Source organism: Vespa crabro, chromosome 15 (assembly GCF_910589235.1).
Source record: "Vespa crabro chromosome 15, iyVesCrab1.2, whole genome shotgun sequence".
NCBI classification, from domain to species: Eukaryota; Metazoa; Arthropoda; class Insecta; order Hymenoptera; family Vespidae; genus Vespa; species Vespa crabro.
The window spans coordinates 1,325,310-1,345,697 of NC_060969.1; the positions used below are offsets into that span (position 1 = coordinate 1,325,310).

The window sequence follows — 20,388 nt, forward strand, 5'->3', positions numbered from 1 at the left end:
TCTAATATTTCAATATATATATATATATATATATATATATATATATATATATATATATATATATGTATATATATCTATGTATATATACATGTATATATATTGAACATAATGTCTGTTGTTTGTTTCTATTAAAATTATATCCTTTGGCATGTTTATCAAAACATAGTCATTAGGTGAGTAATATATTTGTAAAAATATATATATTTTTACAAATATATTACTCACCTAATATAATATAAATTATTCTAATTATTTTTTGATGCAAGTTTAATTATAAGTAATATATATTAATTATAAATTTTTCATTTATTATATAACAATATGTATGTGTGTATATCATACATTTCTTTACGTTGTTATTCTATATTTTAATATAATAAAATAACAAATACACTGAATTCAAAAAAAAATAATTTATATATATATATATTTATATATTTATTTATTTATTTTTATTTATATATATACATATAAATGTATATATATTTAATTACATAAAATATATATTTATATTCGAATAGGTATACAATTAAATGCATTCAATTATTGTTAACCTTCAATAGGTCATATACTCGTACTTGCATTAATTGGAGGCTTTTAGCTTCTATTAGCTTATATATAAAATAACCGTTACATGCGATTGGACGAAAACGTTAGAAAGCACCAATCATTGACAATCATTAAATAGATATAAAATTGACATTTCTTTTTTTTTTTCATACAACAGAAATTCTCTAAAATAAAAAAATATCATTAAAAACGTGTACTATTAACTTCTTAAACTATGAAATTTAATTAATAGCAACAATTAAATATATTTCATGTTCATTAATCTATAATGATTTTGTAATCATTAATTAAGTCATAAAAATAAATTTTGTAATTTTTCATGTTTTTTCTAATTGTCGTTATATTTAAAAAAAAAAAAAAAAGAAAAAAACATATAATAATTAATAATTAATAACGAGGCAATATCAATATATATTCAATACGTATATATTTATCTATGAATATATAATAATAAATATTGAACACAATATGTTCAGTAACGCACTACGTTTACAAAGTCTTCTAGATCGACCAATCGGAACATTAGATAAGCACTTGTTACATTTAAATACGAACGATTGGTAGAGAATCGTGTTGACATCCATTTACCATGGAGATGCACTCTCGTATTACCAACAATTGACCGAGGGATCACTCTGAAATATAGCTTTAGCAAACTAAAATGTATTTTCTTCAAATAAACGGGAAATCTCATTTAGAGGTCCTATCACTATGTTAATATGGAGATTCATTGGTTTTTCTTCACATAGACTTTATGCACACCGTAAATTACGAAAAAGAGTGTCAAGTCGGTGTAGGAATGTGGCACTTCAAAATGGCTGCCAGTCACTTTAGTAATTTACGGCTCTATCTTTCTTTGTTATCGCTTGTATAATTACGACGGTGGATCAAGAAAGAGAACATTTGAATTAATCCAAAAATAGTGTATCATACGTTCAACAGGCACATTATAGTCGTTAAATGGATCTTAGAAAAACGTGAGAACGGAATATGCTCAGGAATCACATTCTCGTCACCATTGCTTTAAAAGAACTTACTTGAAGTATTTCTTTGGCGAACACCTTAATTGTGTGTTGAATAAAGTGTTTAAGAACGACAGATTATATATAGAGAGAATTTATAATCGATTAAATAGCACCTATATAGAATAGGTTAAGCTTGGAGATGAGCCCTATCATGTACGAGAATACGATGAGCACTTCTTGAAAATTTTGTGTACACCGATGTTTTATTATAGTTCTTGCAATTTCGCACATAAAACATGCACGAAATTGTAAGCCATTCGATGGTATATAACAAAGCTGATCATTTTATTTTCTATCAGTAACAAGTTTAGCCATCTATAATTTACAGACTGTATTATACTATTTCTTCCCATGAATTATAAAAAACATATACTTTTAATGTGACATTAATGCAAGTGAAGTATTTTCATAACGCAGTGTTGCATCCAACCCTTTGTGTATTGTGGATCGCTAGACTATATATCGTTTCTACTACCATGACAGCCCAGAGCATCTATGCAAAAGTACATTAACATCGATCCTGTTCTGTAAGTATTATTGTCAATTATTATTATATGTATATATTTTCGTTATCTTATATAGTAATATTATTGTTCATTTATACATCGAGATTATAAGGTTTTCTACAATACAAAAAAGTAACATATAATAAATAATATAAAGAATAATCAAATGAACTATATTAAAGTTGTTTTATAACAATAATAATCTTTCTTAATTTATAAATATATGATGTCAAATTTTAATGAAACTATAAGCACAAAATTTTTTAAGTATCAATATAAAATAATTGCTAATATTAATGGTAGCAATAATATATTATTTATGTTTATATTATAAATTTTAAATATCTATAATCAGATATTTTAATTGTAGATATATATATGCCACAGCCAGATTAAAGCTAGGTCCCTAAGGACCTAGCATGGGCCACTATGAATCCACCTGCGGTCAGCAAATCGAGCACTCGTGGCTCTGGATACCATCAAAAAGCACTAGCTGAAATCCGCAATTCTTTACTACCATTTGCAAATATTGGAGGAGCTGGAGAAGTTGGTTCCAGTGCAGCCAGTACAATATCAACTTTATCCACAACTAGTGGTATCAGTTCAGCATCCGGTCTCAGTGGTCTTTCAGCTGCATCTGGGTGCACAGATAAACCTGATCAACGGCAGGCATTAGCACAGTTATTAGCTATGGGATACTCAGAGGTATGATTATAATTATATAATTATTTTATATAGCATGGTAGTTATTTTCTTATAAAAGAAATGTATATTATATTGTAATGTTTCTATTTAATTTTTCAAAACATTTTGTAACTTTTGTAAAAATATTAGTAATTTTTCTGATTATATATAAATATGTAATATTTGAAAATATATTATTTGAAAGTCTATAATCTAAATTATAGAAAATTTATTTCTATACTATATTTAATTAATTTGATATACAGGAAATAGGGTTGCGTGCCCTTAAACTCGCAGGATGGCGCTTAGATGGAGCAATAGAGTTTTTAAAACAAGCACAAGGAGAATCTCTTAATGGTCTTGGTAAACTTAATACCAAGCTGATAAGAAAGCCAAGCTTAGAAAGGGAGCTAAGTCTCCAAAGAGGAAGCCCTGCATTAGATAGTGGTGCAGGAAGTTCACGATCTGACAGCCCACGTTTGACAGAACTTAGTCCACATCCACAATTAAGTCGACAATATTCACCAAGCAATTTTGTAGAACGTGAACCACCTCCACCACCTCCTCCAAGATGTAGTTCTACACCGCCACCGCCACCACCACCTCATGCTCCATATAGTCAACCAAATGTACCAAGTAATATGCAGCAGATGCTCAAGCGAATGTCTCCCGCTCCAGTTGTACCGACACGACCTCCTCCATCAGCACCTGGTAATTCTGGATCTACATCAGGATCAGGAAATCCACCTCAAAGGGGTACAAGCCCTGTAGCATCGTCTAATAGTAATACTAATAGCCGCCAACCAATGATTGTTCAGAATGGTCCACAAGTACAACAACAATTATCTCAACAAATGCAAGCACTCAGTATCTATCAAGCATGCGATAGAAATTCAAGTACGCAGGTTGAACCTCCGCCTCCTTATCCAATAGTCCCGTCATCATCGTCTGGTCCTGTTCAACCACCATCTTACAGTGCTTCTATGCAAAATAGACAAAGTCCCACACAATCTCAACAAGACTATCGAAAAAGTCCATCATCTGGTATATACTCTGGTCCAACATCAGCTGGATCACCAAGTCCTATTACTGTGTCCACTATATCTCCGAGTACACAGGGATCCATGGCTAGACCTACACCATTACAGGCTTGGGGAGCACGTCAAGCTAAAACTCAACCACCTATTATTATGCAATCTGTTAAAAGTACTCAAGTACAAAAACCTGTTCTACAAACAGCCATTGCTCCAACGTCTCCTCAACCAATTTGTACAACTAGTAATACACCACCACCTCCTCCATCTTATGCTTCATCGATTCAACAGAAACAACAGCAACAACAACCACCGCCAGCATACCCTCCTGTCAATAATACTGGTACTGCACCATCAAGTTCTGTAAGTGTAGGTGTTTCAGTAGGTGTGCCAACAACAGAACCTCCTAGTTATGCTACAACAATGCAAGCATTAGCAGCACAACGTGGCATACATCATCCACTTCCTCCCCCTCCTTACGGAACAGCCACAGAAGATACATCTGGGATTTCTACAGTAGAAAGTAATTCAGCACCTCGATCTTCTCCAATCGCTCATCATCCTCCATTACAAAGAAAATATTCACCAGTGGACAATTGTCCACATTCAGTGGAGACACCACCTTTACCTCCAGTAGCATCGACCTCTGTATCAGCAAGAAATAATAACAATCACTCATCTTTACCAGATGGAAATGGAGGAAAAGGAGGAAGTGCACCGTCATCTTATAAAATTAAACATCAATCTCCTATTCCTGAACGAAAGCATATGAGTAAAGAAAAAGAAGAAGAACGTAGGGATTGTAAAGTTCGTAATTATTCTCCTCAAGCATTCAAATTTTTTATGGAACAACATGTTGAAAATGTACTGAAATCTCATAAACAACGCTTATATCGACGTCTTCAGTTAGAAACAGAAATGGCTAAAATAGGCCTAAGTGCAGAAGCACAGTGTCAAATGAGAAAGATGTTATCACAAAAGGAATCTAATTACATTAGATTAAAACGGGCAAAAATGGATAAATCTATGTTTACAAAAATAAAACCTATTGGTGTTGGTGCTTTTGGAGAGGTAACACTTGTAAGAAAGCTTGATACTAATCAATTTTATGCAATGAAAACATTACGCAAAGCTGACGTACTGAATAGAAACCAGGTTGCTCATGTTAAAGCTGAACGTGACATTCTAGCAGAAGCTGATAATGAATGGGTCGTTAAATTATATTATTCGTTTCAAGATAAGGATAATCTTTATTTTGTGATGGACTATATACCAGGAGGAGACTTGATGTCTTTACTTATTAAATTTGGTATTTTTAAAGAACCATTAGCAAGGTTTTACATCGCTGAACTTACATGTGCAGTTGAAAGTGTTCACAAAATGGGATTCATTCATAGAGACATTAAACCAGATAATATTTTAATTGATCGCGATGGACATATAAAACTGACAGACTTTGGACTCTGTACAGGATTTCGCTGGACTCATAATTCTAAATATTACCAGCAAAATGGTAAGCACATTTATTATATGTAATCATTTATTAAAAACATTATCATATTTTTATAAAGAAATAACTATAGTGGAATATTTTATATTCATTTATTTTATTTGCTATTTATGTTTTATACTTGCATTTGCTATTTACCTTATAAGAAAATTCAAGATTAGTATAATTATAGCAGGTTCTTTATTTTGACAACATAAGTAATTTTATATTTTGTAATCAATCAATAGGTCATGGTAAACAAGATTCAATGGATCCAGCTGACGATTGGAACAATGAGTGTCGCTGTATTCAATTAAAACCATTGGAACGCAGGAGACATAGAGAACATCAAAGATGTTTGGCACATTCACTAGTTGGAACACCAAATTATATTGCGCCAGAAGTGTTACAACGCACAGGATATACTCAGTTATGTGACTGGTGGAGTGTGGGTGTAATTTTATATGAAATGCTAGTTGGTTCTCCACCTTTTCTTGCCAATACACCAGCTGAGACTCAATACAAGGTTGGTAAAATATATAAACTATCTATGCTTTAAATTAAACAAGTACTCTGAATATATATTACTATTTGTTGTATGTTTACAGGTCATTAATTGGGAGACCACACTTCATATCCCTAAACAAGCAAATCTATCGCCTGAAGGTATGGATTTAATATTAAAACTTTGCGTTGGCGCAGATCGTCGATTAGGTAAAAATGCAGATGAAGTCAAGAGTCATCCATTTTTTGCAAGTATTGATTTTGAAAAAGGGCTACGCCGACAGGTAGCACCTCACATACCTCGCATTCAATATCCTACAGATACAAGTAATTTTGATCCTGTGGATCCTGACAAGTTAAGAAATTCTGAATCCTCAGATTCTAATAAGTCAGACGAATTATTAGATAATGGAAAACCATTTCACGGTTTCTTTGAATTCACATTTAGGCGCTTTTTTGATGATGGTGGTGGTCCTGCATATCCTAGTCGAATAAGTTTGGATGATAATGATAATCAAGGTCCTGTTTACGTATGACAGTAGGTTAGTTAAAAGAAAACGAAAAAAAAAAAAACAAATCATAAATCTCATCAGATATCAAAATTATTGGTGTCTTAAAAACTGCAACCAGTATCATATCTTTCTAAAGTTTTTTTCAGCATTGTGTGGTTAACTAAATTACACGAAGTCGCAATTTTTTTTCAACTTATAGATATATGAATACGAACGTATCGTACTATATAGTTAGAAAAAAGAAAATATTACATTAAAGAAAGTACACATATTAGATTAGTGTATTTTTTGTCATTATTACAGATTTTTATATTTTAGAACTGATTATAATTGTTTTCATGCTTTGTTAGCGCGACTGTACTTCTCGAATAGTACTATATTTGACTTAAATCATTAAACTTTCACATATCTGCAAAACTGTCCACTACACATTGTTGTGTTTCTATGGAATCACAAATTATTATGGGCATTTGTATGAAATCTAAATTTTGTATGTTTATTGCGTCTTAAATAATGCCCTATATAATATAGCTTGAGTGATCAGGATCGTTTTCTATTCCATAACGTGCGATTATAACATATGGCTAAGAAAAAAGGCAGGGTAACTTTAATGGCACAAGTTTACCTTGATACAATAATGGCCAATAGACACGAAGGGGTAGAAATAAAATGATTAATGGCTAGGCAATATATTCTCATGGAGCATGTTTTTGCAAATATTTTGCTTGCCATTTATTTTCATTTAGATTGGCTTCATATCAGAAAGTACGTGTTTAGTACGTTTCAACGAGTACTGTGATATTGCAGATAATAATAATAAGAGTTATACGGCTTTTAAATATATTGGTCCTATTTAACATTTTCTTTTATATCAAATGCTATGTCGAATATAATTATAAATAATGATAATAATAATTATTATTAAACTATTAATTATTATACTGTATAGATTTGTGAATGGATGTAATGTGTTCATTGCGTATTATGCAGCTTTTAATTGTCTAAACATTTTTTAATATCTTCATATGCTAAGAAATATTATTGATGAATTGTTACACTATATACATTACATACATATTTCTTATAAACCTAATTCCCTGGAATATAATTTTCGGAATTATTGTTATTTAAAAGCAAAAGGGAAAATCGTTAATGAAGAAGTCGTATATTATTTTGCACAATGAAACTTTGAAATCGAAAATTTAAAATTAAATAAAGGTAACTCGACTTTTGTAAAATACTTGTAACTAATTACATTGCTGGCACAGTATCGTTTTTATAGTCAAGTTGCCATTGTTTATAAAGAAACAATTACAATAAGAATGTTAACAATAGAAAAAAACTTGTATATATGTATGTATATATATATATTATTCTATGAAATGATTTATTTTAATCTTTGTCTTATCGAAAGTGAGTCCAAAATCAGATATATTTTGTTATCTATTTCTTTCAAGCTGCAAAAATCACTATTATTTATGTAATGGCAATGGTGTACCTTACAGCATTAAAAAGTGCCTTCTTTAAATAATCTTGTATTCAGGATTAAAATATTCTCTTCAAAATCTCTCTTCTGACTGCTGTTTCATCCTGTCTTCCAACATCAGCATAAAATCAATATTTAGAGAAAAAACATTGAAAAATTTTTATATGCAGATTATAAATATTGTATATGATACAATAAGAATTGACACAAAATAATATACTATTTTGAAATGATTAGAATTTAACGAAATAACTGATTTATCGAGTACGAGCAATATTAAAATTTAATTATTGCATTACTTGACTGTTGGAAGTGGAGCAGTGTACTAATATTGTATGTACTATGTACAAAGCTAAGACTAAACACTTATCCATACTAATTTATTATTGAGGAAAACTATATCTTCATTAACTGTGCCTTTTAAATATTATAAAAATAACATCATTGTTATTTTTTTAATATCCTTTATGCTATAATCTATTTTTTCAAAGATAAAATGTAATAGTAATTAGAAACGTGTATTTCTATATCGTACATTCTATTGCCATAATTAAAATAGATGATTGAAAAAAAAAACTATAAACAATCTTCCATGGTATATAATTTTATCAATAATATTTTGGTGGCATCATAAGAGCAGACAATTTTAAACTGTACTTGTAATAAATTGTGTATCTCGAAAATATTAGAAAAAAGAAATGCAATAATACATTATATCTCAAAAAATACATTTTGTTTTGAATTTATACTCTATACTTATAAAAAAAAAATGTAGATTAGTATAGAAAAGAATTATGTTTGACATTCGAATTATTTAATGATACCAAAATTTTTTGAACTGAAGTAGGAATAATATAATGTAAATAATTTAATTATTCGTATTTATTTGATAATTATGGATCAGTGTTAAGTCTGTTGAGATAAAAACACAGTACTGTAATCTCTTTTCTAACGCTGTAAAGGTAAGACATATTTATTTAGAAATTGTTAAAAGCAATTATTGTTAGCAAAATTTATGACATGAAATTCGAATTTTTATTATCGGTTTCTCAAAATTGGTGATATTCGTTATTAATATTTATATATAAATTTATATATATTTATACCCCAGGTCTCAATTAGAGTATTTATTTTTTTAACGAAATATATCAATTAAATAAAATAACGAAAATTTGCAGGTAATATGAAAGTCGAATTTTGTACATCACATCTCTCATAAATAATGGATACCAAAGGGATTCACAACTACTATCATAAAATTAAATCTTTGTATACTACAACCTTGCATTATATTGTTTATTTCTGCTATATATATATATATTTTTTTTTGTGTGTATAACTTTAAGTACTGCAAAGGAGTGAGACATTTTATCTTAAAATTAATGTACCATATTGCAGTACTAATACCATAATAATAAAGACTTTAAGTGAATTTTAATTTTAATAATATGGTTTTCAAACAATATAGCTATTATTTAAATAATGCTTTAGGATAAATAACACATTATTCTGTTTGTAATACATTACGCTATACATATATATTACATTTGCTATTATTTAACGATCACATATACATAGATAACATTTTCTGGCTTTGTTAAGCTTTAAAATTTAGCAATTATTAAGTACCTCCTGCTCCATACGAGAATGTAATACATACATTTTTATTGCACACTGAGTGTGCATATAATGGTTTAGTTATAGACGTTACAATAAAATAATATTTGTTGAATTGCTACTTGGCATCGAAAGACTCAGCTCAACTAATAAATATAGTATCATACTTGTTCGTTTTCATGCATTGAATTATTTTAATATTATATTATCCTATACAACAGATCTGTCAACTCATGAAATTAATTTATGAATTTTTAGTTGTACATTTTGTAATAAATCACTTTTGCCTTGTAATTATATTATAAAAATATACGACAAGTTAGTTTGATAAGTTAGAATATATATAAAACATTGTACATACTTTAGATAATTAATCTAAATTAAAACGATCTTCAGTGCTTATGTGTTGTAGCTTTTTTGTGTTTAAATTTTTTTATTATTCGTCTAATATAAGATCTAAATTCAGACTAATATAAGATCATAACTCTATTTCTATAGGGTTATTAATATGCATTCTTATAAGATATATAAGTTATAGCGATTACTATAGTGGATATACAATTGATTACACAATTGTGTACGAGAGTACCTTTCAAAAATCAGTTTTCACTTTTAATCTCTGATAAAAAACATTTAGTGATTTTATTTAGTAATTTGTATTTATTGTATAAAAAAAAAAGAAATAATTAAAAATGCCATATTGATAAATCATAAATAACATTTATTTGTCTTTATATAAAATTTATAAAGTTTTTAAAATTCTAATACTATTTTTGGTACAAAATTTATTTGATCAATATTTGATATATTAAGAAGGCACTTATACTTTATAAAAAACAAGTACATATAAGGTTCACATATAATATATAATTTCATTAAATTGAGAAGAAATTTGTAAAATTTCTTTAAGAGTATTCAATAAGATTCTTTTAAAAGAGCGATAAATTGAAATAAATTCATATAAAATATTTTATATTAGAAATCTCTTAAAATTTATGGACGGCAATATGATAAGTATCTATAATTATTAATAATTCTTTAAAAAGACTAAACATAAAAATATGGACGGCATATGAAAATACTCATCTAACATAAGTCATATTACTAATGGAAAACAATTTTACATAATATAAATCTGACAAGATCTTATATTTATCTCCTAAGCAATGGATTAATCGCTATTAATAATGATAGAATTATAACCCAACTTGCTTGGATTGAAGATGCACCAGCTATACGGCATTTGAACATATCGTACCTGTGAATACATTTAATTTAATTTATAACTGTTTTATTCTTAAATTAAGTAAAAAAAAATCATTCGAATTAAACTAATAAATTTAGTGGTATTAGTAATAGGTAAATTATTTTAGTATCAGAAATGTAATAAATTATTAATGCCGTTACCTTGTTTCTTCGTCATTGACAATATTACTAAACTCTGCCTCTACTAGCTGCCCATCATAATATGTAATATAGTCTTCAAAAGGATATTCAAAGCCTTGTTTACATTCACATTTATATCCACCAGTTTCAAAACCTCTGCCAAGAATGGGTACACACTGTAATATGATCCATTAATAGAAACATATCTGAAGCACTTATTTCATATTATAAATAGGCCATTTAATTTCAGATAAATTAGATATACCAAAGAAACTTCCTATTATCTAACTGCATAATCAGATGTGTGCACACACACACACACACGCGCGCGCGCCATTAATTTATAATCATTGTTTCTTATAGCATAATATATAAACTTACATATGATGTTTTCTTATGACATTTATGTGTATCTTTAAATGCATTTGGACGGTAAAATTTATCATCACATTGATTAATATCCAATTGAAGTAAATCCATAGAAACGGCAACCACACCCCTGTAAATATTATTTTAATGTAATATTATTTTATTTAATCACACGTAAAATATTTTATATTAATATTTTAAATGAAAACAAACTGACTTGAGATTACTTACTTAAATTCTAATTTTTCTCTTAGGCTATCCCAACCGAAAAATGGAGATGCATAAGTAATTAACCATTTTTTCACTTTACCATTGCAATCAAAGTATGGAACTGTCCAGTAACCATGATTCAGATTTGCTGCTCTATATGATTCATTCGGATTATTATTAAATAAACTAAATTGATTCATATGGAATTAGTTTATCAATAATACTTACCGATAATGATTTGGGTAGTGTTCATACTTTTTAAGATATTCACCTGTTTCATTATATCTAATTTTTATTTTCATGTAGAATTTCTCCAAATCATCAAAATTTGCTGCCCATCTTTGTTTCAAAAATTGAAAATAATTCTTTCTAGTGTAAACTTCATCTGTAAATATATATATAAAAAAAATAGATATCATTCACATAATACAAGTAATAACAAAACGTAGTTACATAACAATTTTAATGGCTTACCTGTGTCATTTAATCTAGCTAAGTCTTCGAGTTTAAACTTCCGTGTATTCAGTTCAGTTTTATAAGCAAACGGTGCAAAAAATGTTCTATTAGTAAATTTATTTCTATCCCAAAATGTTCCTGCAGACCAGATTTTGGTATCTCCAAGAATTAAAGCTAGTGTTTCACCTATCATTTGATCTTCCGTAAGAGGTTTATCGGCCACTCTTTTACCAGAATAAACTTCATGTGAATCAGATATTTGAAGAAATGCACTAATAAAATTGGCAAGTCTGGTCGCCATTTTTGCTTCATTTTCGAAAAACTCTTCTGCTCCATAACCTATATCACCATCCAAGATTAAATCTTGTGCCGAATACCTAATTACAATTAATAATATATCATTCATTGTTATATAACAATATATAATATTTTTAAAAAATTACAAATAAGAAATATACTTTTTACATGTTCTCGCATTTATATTGGAAATGAATTTTAAAGTTTGATCAATATTTATTTTTTCCGAGTTTAAATTATCAGGTCCTGTTGTAAGGTTTCTATATTGATAATACTGCTCGAGGTATCTCTCTCTAATATAATACTTTGCCTTATACCATTGTACTGGCATTTTTTGAATCCCTGCAATAAAGCAAATAAAGACATGATTTCAACTCATCTAATTATATAAATTACACACTAATAACATACATCCTATTTTGCTACAATCAAATCCATTATAATATTGTTCTTGTGTTGCTCTTTCAATAATTTCTCCAAGATATGGTCGACGTACAACGGTTGGTAATCTATAACCTGGTTTGCATCTACATTGATATCCCCCTCTTCGAAATCCCCACCCATGCAATGGTTCACACTAAAAATAGATCATATTAATTTATTAATTAACAAATTTACTTTTGTACAAATAAATAAATGCTACATAAAAGTATAGTCGACACAATAATATAATTTATAATTATACGGAAATAAATTACCTCTGTAGTTTCTATTTTACATCGCGTAGTATTCGCAAATCTATTTGGTCCATTATTTCCTTTACCTTTTGGACATTGATTTATATCTATTCTATCAAAATCCATTTCCAATACAGACACAGCAGTATATCTAAATTTATTATTTATTTATTGATTAAAGATAATAAGAATAATATAACATTAGAATATTATCTAATATTAAAATAGGATTATAAAAAGCTCACGTTGGATATTCAATATGCCTAAATCCTGTATGTCGTGGGTACACATCTGCAACTGGTACTACAGCAGCTACAAGCCAACGATTGGATCTTTCACAATCAAAGTAAGGTCTAGTCCATTTCACAGGTCCAGGATATTCATCAGCACCTATAAAAATATATACATAAAATATGATGTAATAATACACATTTTAATTTAATAGATATATTTTTTACCTGGAGGTCCATGAAATGTAAAAGTTTCATTAGTATTATTAGCATAACGAATTTCAACTTGATAAGTAGCTTTAGTATCGTGTCTTTTCTCTACATTATCAGGTAACCATTTTCTGTACCTAATATATAATTCAAAGCATTAATATAAGAGTAATGTAATTTACATAATGAACAAGATAATTTTTTCTCTAATATATTACTAAAATGTGTTATAAAAAATATTTACCATTCATTTATCCTATAGTAATCTGTTGTATAATCTTTGCTAAGAGTATCACTAGGAAATGCACCAAGATCTTGTACAGTAAACGTATTACGAGTAGATATTCTTTCAAGATGTATAGGATCATTAAAATCATCAGCTCTGAATGTTCTTGGTGCAAACCTTGGCATTGTTTTATTAAAGAATCCTCTATAGGATGGAGAATATGACATATTTGGTGCAAAATAGATAGCAGAAGCATTTATATATGGATTAGCAGATACATCAGCAACCGTAGATAATATGTAATACATCATGCCTGGATCATAAGTATCATTAATTGCTGGTCTTATAAATCGAGATTGAAGTATATAACTCCAAAAGAAAGATCTGCTCAATGCCATATTATGTAAATGTAACAGAGCTGTTCTATTTGGAAATACTGGATTAATATTAATATCCTTTATATCTGGCAAATGCGAAACAGAATCCTCTGGTAAATATAGATCACCAAGATATTGTATAGGGCAGTTATCGGCATTAACTTTATCCATTTTGAATCGAATTTCATCAAATGAATCTCTCAATTGCCATTCATATTGACCAACAACGCCCAATAGAAGGCAAATGATCACTAACGTTAGACGAATATAAGAAATCATCTTTTAGATAATTTTAATTCTTCTATTTAATATAAATGCACTGCTTACACGTTAACTTCCATATTAAATAAAGTTTTTGTTTTGTATGAATACTTTAAAGTTACTTTTTTGATTGATTTCACATATATTTATGTGTTTAATTTAGGCTCCGTTATTAATTATTACAAATACACCCAATACTAACAATGACGCTAAAACCATGGGCGTTTTCCAATTCCAAACATATAACGCATGGCACGTATTTTTTCAATGATACCAAACTAACAGAAAAAGAATTCTGTATTCACATTTCTTATAGGTGCGCTGATATCGCTTTTATCCACGCTCTCTAATGGTCAAATTTTTAAATATTTTTTCTCATTTTATGTTATATAAAAATCAAGTTTTTTTCCTCCCAATTTAACTTAATATAATATATAAATAAAATCTACTGAGATAACTATACTATTTCATATCATTATTAGCCATATAATAAGTAATACAAATCAGCAACTTATATTAAATCTTTAAATATGCTAAAATATAAAAATTGAATATGCATTTATTACAATTATTTACTTAATAATAAAAAAATAAGCTTCTTTTTATTTATTGAAAAAGATTGAAAATCTTTTTAAGTTTTTATTTAAATTTAAATATCGCGCTCACCTTAATTACTGATCGCGTGATTTTAAGACCAATCAAAGAAATCTTCGATACAAAAGAAAAAATATAGTACATCGCATGCCTTGAAAAATTTATTTAAAAATTGATTATGCAATTGCAAAATTGTCAATGGTATTTATTACCGAAGACATCGTTCGATAGTATAAGAAAAATCATTTCCTGTTGCTTACGATCAGTGTAATTACGTATTTTTAAGAACGTGTAAAGATTTTACTATCTATTTTATTTCATTATACTTACGAATAATACTTAATACAGAAAAAAATTACTCTGTAAAAAAATGAATCGTATAAGAAAACTTCTTTCCAGTAAAGAAACTCGAGATTATTTCCTGAGGCAAGTAATATGCATTTTCATTCTTCTTATTTTATAATTAAATCGGTGGTTCTTTTTTGTTTTAGTACACATTTTTGGGGTCCAATTGCAAATTGGGGTATTCCAATTGCTACTATTGCAGATATAAAAAAAGATCCAAAATTTATTAGTGGTAAAATGACTATCGGTTAGTATTATATATTCACACAATACATATTTTCATAGTATCGTATAGGTTATGTTTTTATATGTAGAATATAAATATCACCTTTTGATATTATAACGAATAATGAAATAATACAATTAAATAGGTCAATTTATTAAACATTTTCTATAAGAATTACGTGAAAAAATATAGATTTATAATATTTATTTTAGATATATCTATTTTTTCTCTATCTTTTTAATAAAAAAGTTTCCTATTATTGTTATCATAATTATTGCTCCAATTCTTTATATTACCAGAAATCTTTATAATAATCTAAATATTTATAGTTAACTATACAAATAATTAATTATACAAATGTTTGTACAAAAAGATATTACTTACTAATAATTGTCTGATATAGTTCATAAGATATTTAATTTTACAGATATTTCATCTTTTTATGGTATTTTTTAATCACACTTTTATTGGTTTTCTATACTATTATCGTTTTATATTTAACGTTATTTACTCTTAAAAATTTTATAGGGAGAATGATATTTCATATAAATTTTTAGACTTTAATACTAATCTTTTTTAGCTTTATGTGTATATTCAGCAGCATTTATGAGATTTGCAATCAGAGTGCAGCCACGCAATATGCTACTTTTTGCTTGCCACTTTGTCAACGAAGGAGCACAAATTACTCAAGGTTGTAGATTTATAAAATATCATTATCTAGATAAAAAGCCAGAACAATAAAGAATAATGAATATCCCAACTGCCAAAGAAAACAATCGTTCAAAAAACTTACAGTTTAATATTTTAAAATATTATAGTATACTGATAGGTATTTGTTAATTTAAATATCTGTACATAAAAAGGAATATTCACTGTTATACCTAATAAATGTAGATAATTGATATAATGTGTTTCTTACGAACATGTATCATAATTATTATGTACAGACAAAAATAAAAATGTTTAATATTTTTATATTTTGCACATTAAGATAATTCTATCAACTATGATTGATCAATTGATAAAATAATTATATCGTTATTCATATAATCAAACAAACAATAATTCAATTTTATGGTTTAATTCATGTCAAAATCAATAATATTTATTTTTAAAACAAATTTCTATAACTGTCTTCATAATGGATAATTCACTTTTATATATGACCATTAAACTATACTATAAAAAGATAGTCATTTGTATAGAATATATTTATAAATATATGATTTTTTTCGAGTATCACAATCACGGTATTCGCACATCAATGTGTGCACAGACTCGCGATTACTTAAAAATTATAAGTAATGTTTTCAAAATTTAAATGTGATGTTGTCTTTTTTATCCTTATATTTATCTGTATTTCTTACCCTACAGATCATATTAACTTTGATAATTTTTTATATGTGGTACTATTTTAAAAGACAACGAGATTCTAGACTCATATAATTTTGTTTCATTGTTTTAATTCCGTATAACGATACGTGCCATAGTTCGTGTGAATATTTCGAAGTAAAGCATTGAAGAAATAGAAAAAGATCGCACTGTATCAGATATATTATCGTTAATTGTGTATGAGATTATGATTTCTATATATTTTGCAATATTCGATTTTCTTTCTTATATAACGAAGAAAAACTTTTACTAACATATTAATTAGTTTCAAAGATTTCATTATGATAAAACAATGATCAAGATTACTTTTCAAGAAATTCATGATCTTCACATAATTCAAGTTATCAAGATTGGTAAGATTATTAGTAAACTTATTATGCTTTTTATTAACTCTATTTATTGTAATTATGTTAACATTTATTTTTATGATTGTTTTCTTTTATTTGTCATTAATTTCACTATATTTAGAATATATGCTTATGTCTGCGTGTGAATATGTAAAATTTGTCACCAAGTATGTTGCTCCATAGTTGAAATTTAGTTTGCAATGAAATATATGGTACCATTGTAAATGTCTCGATATTAAATATGATCTTTGTCTCCCTCCTCTATCATCGAACTGGTTCTCTGTTCAAACTATCTCACATTCTGTTTCTCATACACGTATATTCATTGCCCATGTATTTCACACAGTTAGATACGTTTGCTTGAAGTCCAGTTTCTTCTTTGAGCTACCTAGCCTAAAAAATCTGGATGCATAGGTAATTACTTATTCCTTTTCTTTGCCGTTATATTCGCAATACAGAAGTAACCACTGACTAAGGTTCAGGTTTACTATCTTGCTAGGGTATCCCATGTATCCCTCACTCATTAGAATGAAGTGTACTTTTGAAGATGAAATTCTCCCTTCAGTAGAGGGATCTAATCCTTTTATACCTTAATGCTTGACTGTGTTCTTTTACAGAACAGAAGTATACGGAATAACTAATATATTGTTAAAATTATACAAATATTTATTTTTTTTCTTTACAAATTTTTATTTTTATATAATACATACAAAATTTAAATCTTTTCTTTACTTCAAAAGAAAAAATAACTTTTTCTTCAAAAGATATACATATATTTTTTTTATAAAGATATATAATATATATATATATATATATATATATATATATATATATATTATATAAAGATCGAAAAAATAATTTTTCACTTATAGTATATATTATATTTAAATTAATTGATAATTGTAATGATTTTTCATGAGTAAAGATTTTTACATTTAAAAAATTTTCTATAGAACATAAAAATGTAGATATATATTTTTAAATATAGATATATATTAATAATATAATTAATATATATAAAATAATATAATATATATATATAATTTATTGTGTGCATGTGTCTATATATATATACAAATATCAAGAATATCAAGATTATTGTTCGCTTGGCAAAACATCATATACATTAATTCATCATAAGTACATATAGAAAATTAAATTTCTTTTAAAAAACAATTCTACTAACTGATTTAACATCATGTGAAAAATATTATTGCTTGTTAACTGTTAGCTTTATAATAAAAACTAATAATTTCAAAATAAAATTCTAGAATTAATATTTTACACGGTATAACTTTTTATCCAATAATAATTTATAATAAATGAAAATAAATGATAATTTGTTAATATTAATGTGATTACGTAAAATATATAAAAACGAAAATGTTATCATTCGTGCAAAAACAGTGATATTTATTGCATTCTCATAGAAAATAGAAAAAACAAAGCTATAACTTAATACGACATAACATTTAGGTGGCCTTTATTATGATAATAGATACGTTCGTCTTATAGTCCAACGACCCCCTATAGGTGCAGCTTCCCGAGCATACGAATATTCTTCTAGCGACGAAGGGGCATTATTGTCGCAATACGGGATTCACCCCTGTTTATCCGTAAAAAAAGGAGAATTTCTCATAGCCAAACAAGTTTCCAAGTCGAGGAGACAAACTTGCTGGGGGTCCATCCTGTAAATGTCCGTTCATGTCTGCTCGAAAGATCCTGAGAAAATCTTTCTTGTGCCCGGTCTTTCCCGCCTGTATTCGAGAATCTCGATACACTAACGTGGGAAACGAGGGTGCGAATGATCATTAAGCTGCATCGCCACCGATCATATTTCTCGCCAAGACGTATATTTTTATTGTGTTAAGAAAAGAAAAAGAAAAAAAAAATATATATATATGTATATCTATACGGGTTTCTTAGATCTCGACGTTCGACGAGCAATATGCAAAATAATATCGCGTCGTGTGAACAAATACCTTGAATATGGTACTACAAAATGTCTACCTAAAAGAAAAAAAAAAAATATACATATATATATATATTTTTTTTTTTCAACTTAATTTTAATAAACTCATTATTATATTTTATTCCATGAAATTGTCTCATATTTATCCATGTCTTTTTTTTTCTATAACTTTCGAGTATAAACTAAAAAAAAGAAAAAAGAAAAAAAAAGAAAAAAGAAAAGGATTAAGAAATATCTTTAACTACAATAGATAACAGATTATTAACTACACTAGATAAGAGATTATTAAATAGCATGAAGGATAATAAAGTTGCGATTCAAAAAAAAATGTAAAAGTTTCAAAAACGATATTATTAATATCAAAATGGAACTTTTATCGATAACTGACGATGTATGTAAATTGATCGAAAGTTTTGATTCATTTCGATAATTTGTTATACGTACGTGAACGTAATTAGTGTGACAATTTCTCATCGAATGTCAACATTTTATTCGTTTTTGATTTCGCTAAGATAATCTTTTATTTTTTTTATTCGTCGCTTGGATACTTTTATTAATTTAAAAAAAAATTACGAAAGGTTCAGCCATTTAAAAGAAAAAGAAAAAGTAAAAGAAAAAAAGAAAGAAAGGAAAAAAAAAGAAAAGAAAAAGAAAAAACAAGCTAGAAAAGATCGAAGAAACAAGATTTTTCAAATCGTAGGTATGTACACGACCACTTAAATTTCAACCTCAAATAACAATAACGCGAGGGTCAGGCAAAAAGTGCATTGTCTACACGTCGCTGGGAGACAGACATACAGACAGACATACAGACATATAGGCAGACAGACAGACAGACAAGCAACACAGTGTGCAAGAGAGAAAAGGGGAAACAGAAAAGAAGAAGGAACGAGGAGGTATAGACAGAAGGAGTGGGGAAAGGAAAGAGAGAGAAAGAAAGAACGAACAAGAGAAAGACGGAGAAAGAGAGAGAGAAAGAGGAGAGAGAGAGAGAGAGAGATATGAAGGGAAAGAGACGAATAGAACAGACAGAGTGGGTGGATAAGCGAGAGCGAGTAAGCGACTAAATTAGCGAGCGAATTAGCGAACGAGTAAACGGATGGATGTGTAGGTGGAGATGAACAACGAAACGAACGAGTAAAAAAGAGAAAGCTAGATAGATATATAGATAGATAGATAGATAGATAGGTATATAGATGAAAAGAAAGAAAGGAAGACGATGATATATGTTAAGGTTTCTTAAAAAAAAAAGGAACAATTTTTGTCTTGAAAAACCTTCGATAGTTTCTAGGGTGGTTTGCTGCTTCCGGCAGAACGACCAATACGATTTGGAAGATAAAAATAATCGACAGGAAAGTAGAAAAGCTCCGAGGGAACAGGTTTCTG

At 28.0% G+C, this 20,388-nt stretch overlaps 3 protein-coding genes and 1 long non-coding RNA gene across 4 annotated transcripts; 2 read left to right on the top strand and 2 right to left on the bottom strand.

Annotated features, from left to right (window-relative positions):
* Positions 1-1,100: 1,100 nt before the first annotated feature.
* LOC124429370 (serine/threonine-protein kinase Warts) lies at positions 1,101-7,889 on the top strand. The gene is made up of 6 exons (XM_046974559.1): positions 1,101-1,858; positions 2,013-2,122; positions 2,472-2,806; positions 3,052-5,332; positions 5,557-5,834; positions 5,917-7,889. The coding sequence occupies exons 3-6, from the start codon at positions 2,531-2,533 to the stop codon at positions 6,346-6,348; spliced, it is 3,267 nt and encodes a 1,088-aa protein (XP_046830515.1). The 5' UTR covers positions 1,101-1,858; positions 2,013-2,122; positions 2,472-2,530; the 3' UTR covers positions 6,349-7,889.
* LOC124429371 lies at positions 6,360-14,407 on the bottom strand. Its single transcript, XM_046974560.1, has 12 exons — positions 13,507-14,407; positions 13,281-13,399; positions 13,068-13,212; positions 12,844-12,973; positions 12,557-12,722; positions 12,307-12,487; positions 11,867-12,225; positions 11,621-11,777; positions 11,414-11,545; positions 11,195-11,312; positions 10,835-10,989; positions 6,360-10,685 (listed from the first exon to the last, which is right to left on the bottom strand). Exons 1-12 carry the CDS (start codon positions 14,142-14,144, stop codon positions 10,580-10,582), a joined length of 2,406 nt encoding a protein of 801 aa, XP_046830516.1. The 5' UTR covers positions 14,145-14,407; the 3' UTR covers positions 6,360-10,579.
* Positions 14,408-14,833: 426 nt separating this feature from the next.
* On the top strand, positions 14,834-17,255 carry LOC124429286 (mitochondrial pyruvate carrier 1-like). Its single transcript, XM_046974352.1, has 3 exons — positions 14,834-15,146; positions 15,212-15,312; positions 15,872-17,255. The coding sequence occupies exons 1-3, from the start codon at positions 15,091-15,093 to the stop codon at positions 16,030-16,032; spliced, it is 318 nt and encodes a 105-aa protein (XP_046830308.1). The 5' UTR covers positions 14,834-15,090; the 3' UTR covers positions 16,033-17,255.
* Positions 17,256-18,419: 1,164 nt separating this feature from the next.
* LOC124429599 lies at positions 18,420-19,881 on the bottom strand. The gene is made up of 2 exons (XR_006943494.1): positions 19,447-19,881; positions 18,420-19,040 (listed from the first exon to the last, which is right to left on the bottom strand). It is a non-coding gene; the product is annotated as an uncharacterized LOC124429599 (long non-coding RNA).
* Positions 19,882-20,388: the final 507 nt, after the last annotated feature.

Coding starts and splice junctions, on each gene's coding strand:
- LOC124429370 (XM_046974559.1), top strand. CDS start 2,531: ATGAATCCACCTGCGGTCAGCAAATCGAGCACTCGTGGCTCTGGATAC. Junction 2,807..3,051: donor TAGCTATGGGATACTCAGAG/GTATGATTATAA, acceptor TTTGATATACAG/GAAATAGGGTTGCGTGCCCT. Junction 5,333..5,556: donor TAAATATTACCAGCAAAATG/GTAAGCACATTT, acceptor ATCAATCAATAG/GTCATGGTAAACAAGATTCA.
- LOC124429371 (XM_046974560.1), bottom strand. CDS start 14,144: ATGATTTCTTATATTCGTCTAACGTTAGTGATCATTTGCCTTCTATTG. Junction 12,488..12,556: donor TGATTGTAGCAAAATAGGAT/GTATGTTATTAG, acceptor GCTTTATTGCAG/GGATTCAAAAAATGCCAGTA. Junction 12,226..12,306: donor AATGCGAGAACATGTAAAAA/GTATATTTCTTA, acceptor AATTGTAATTAG/GTATTCGGCACAAGATTTAA.
- LOC124429286 (XM_046974352.1), top strand. CDS start 15,091: ATGAATCGTATAAGAAAACTTCTTTCCAGTAAAGAAACTCGAGATTAT. Junction 15,147..15,211: donor ACTCGAGATTATTTCCTGAG/GCAAGTAATATG, acceptor TTTTTGTTTTAG/TACACATTTTTGGGGTCCAA. Junction 15,313..15,871: donor TAGTGGTAAAATGACTATCG/GTTAGTATTATA, acceptor AATCTTTTTTAG/CTTTATGTGTATATTCAGCA.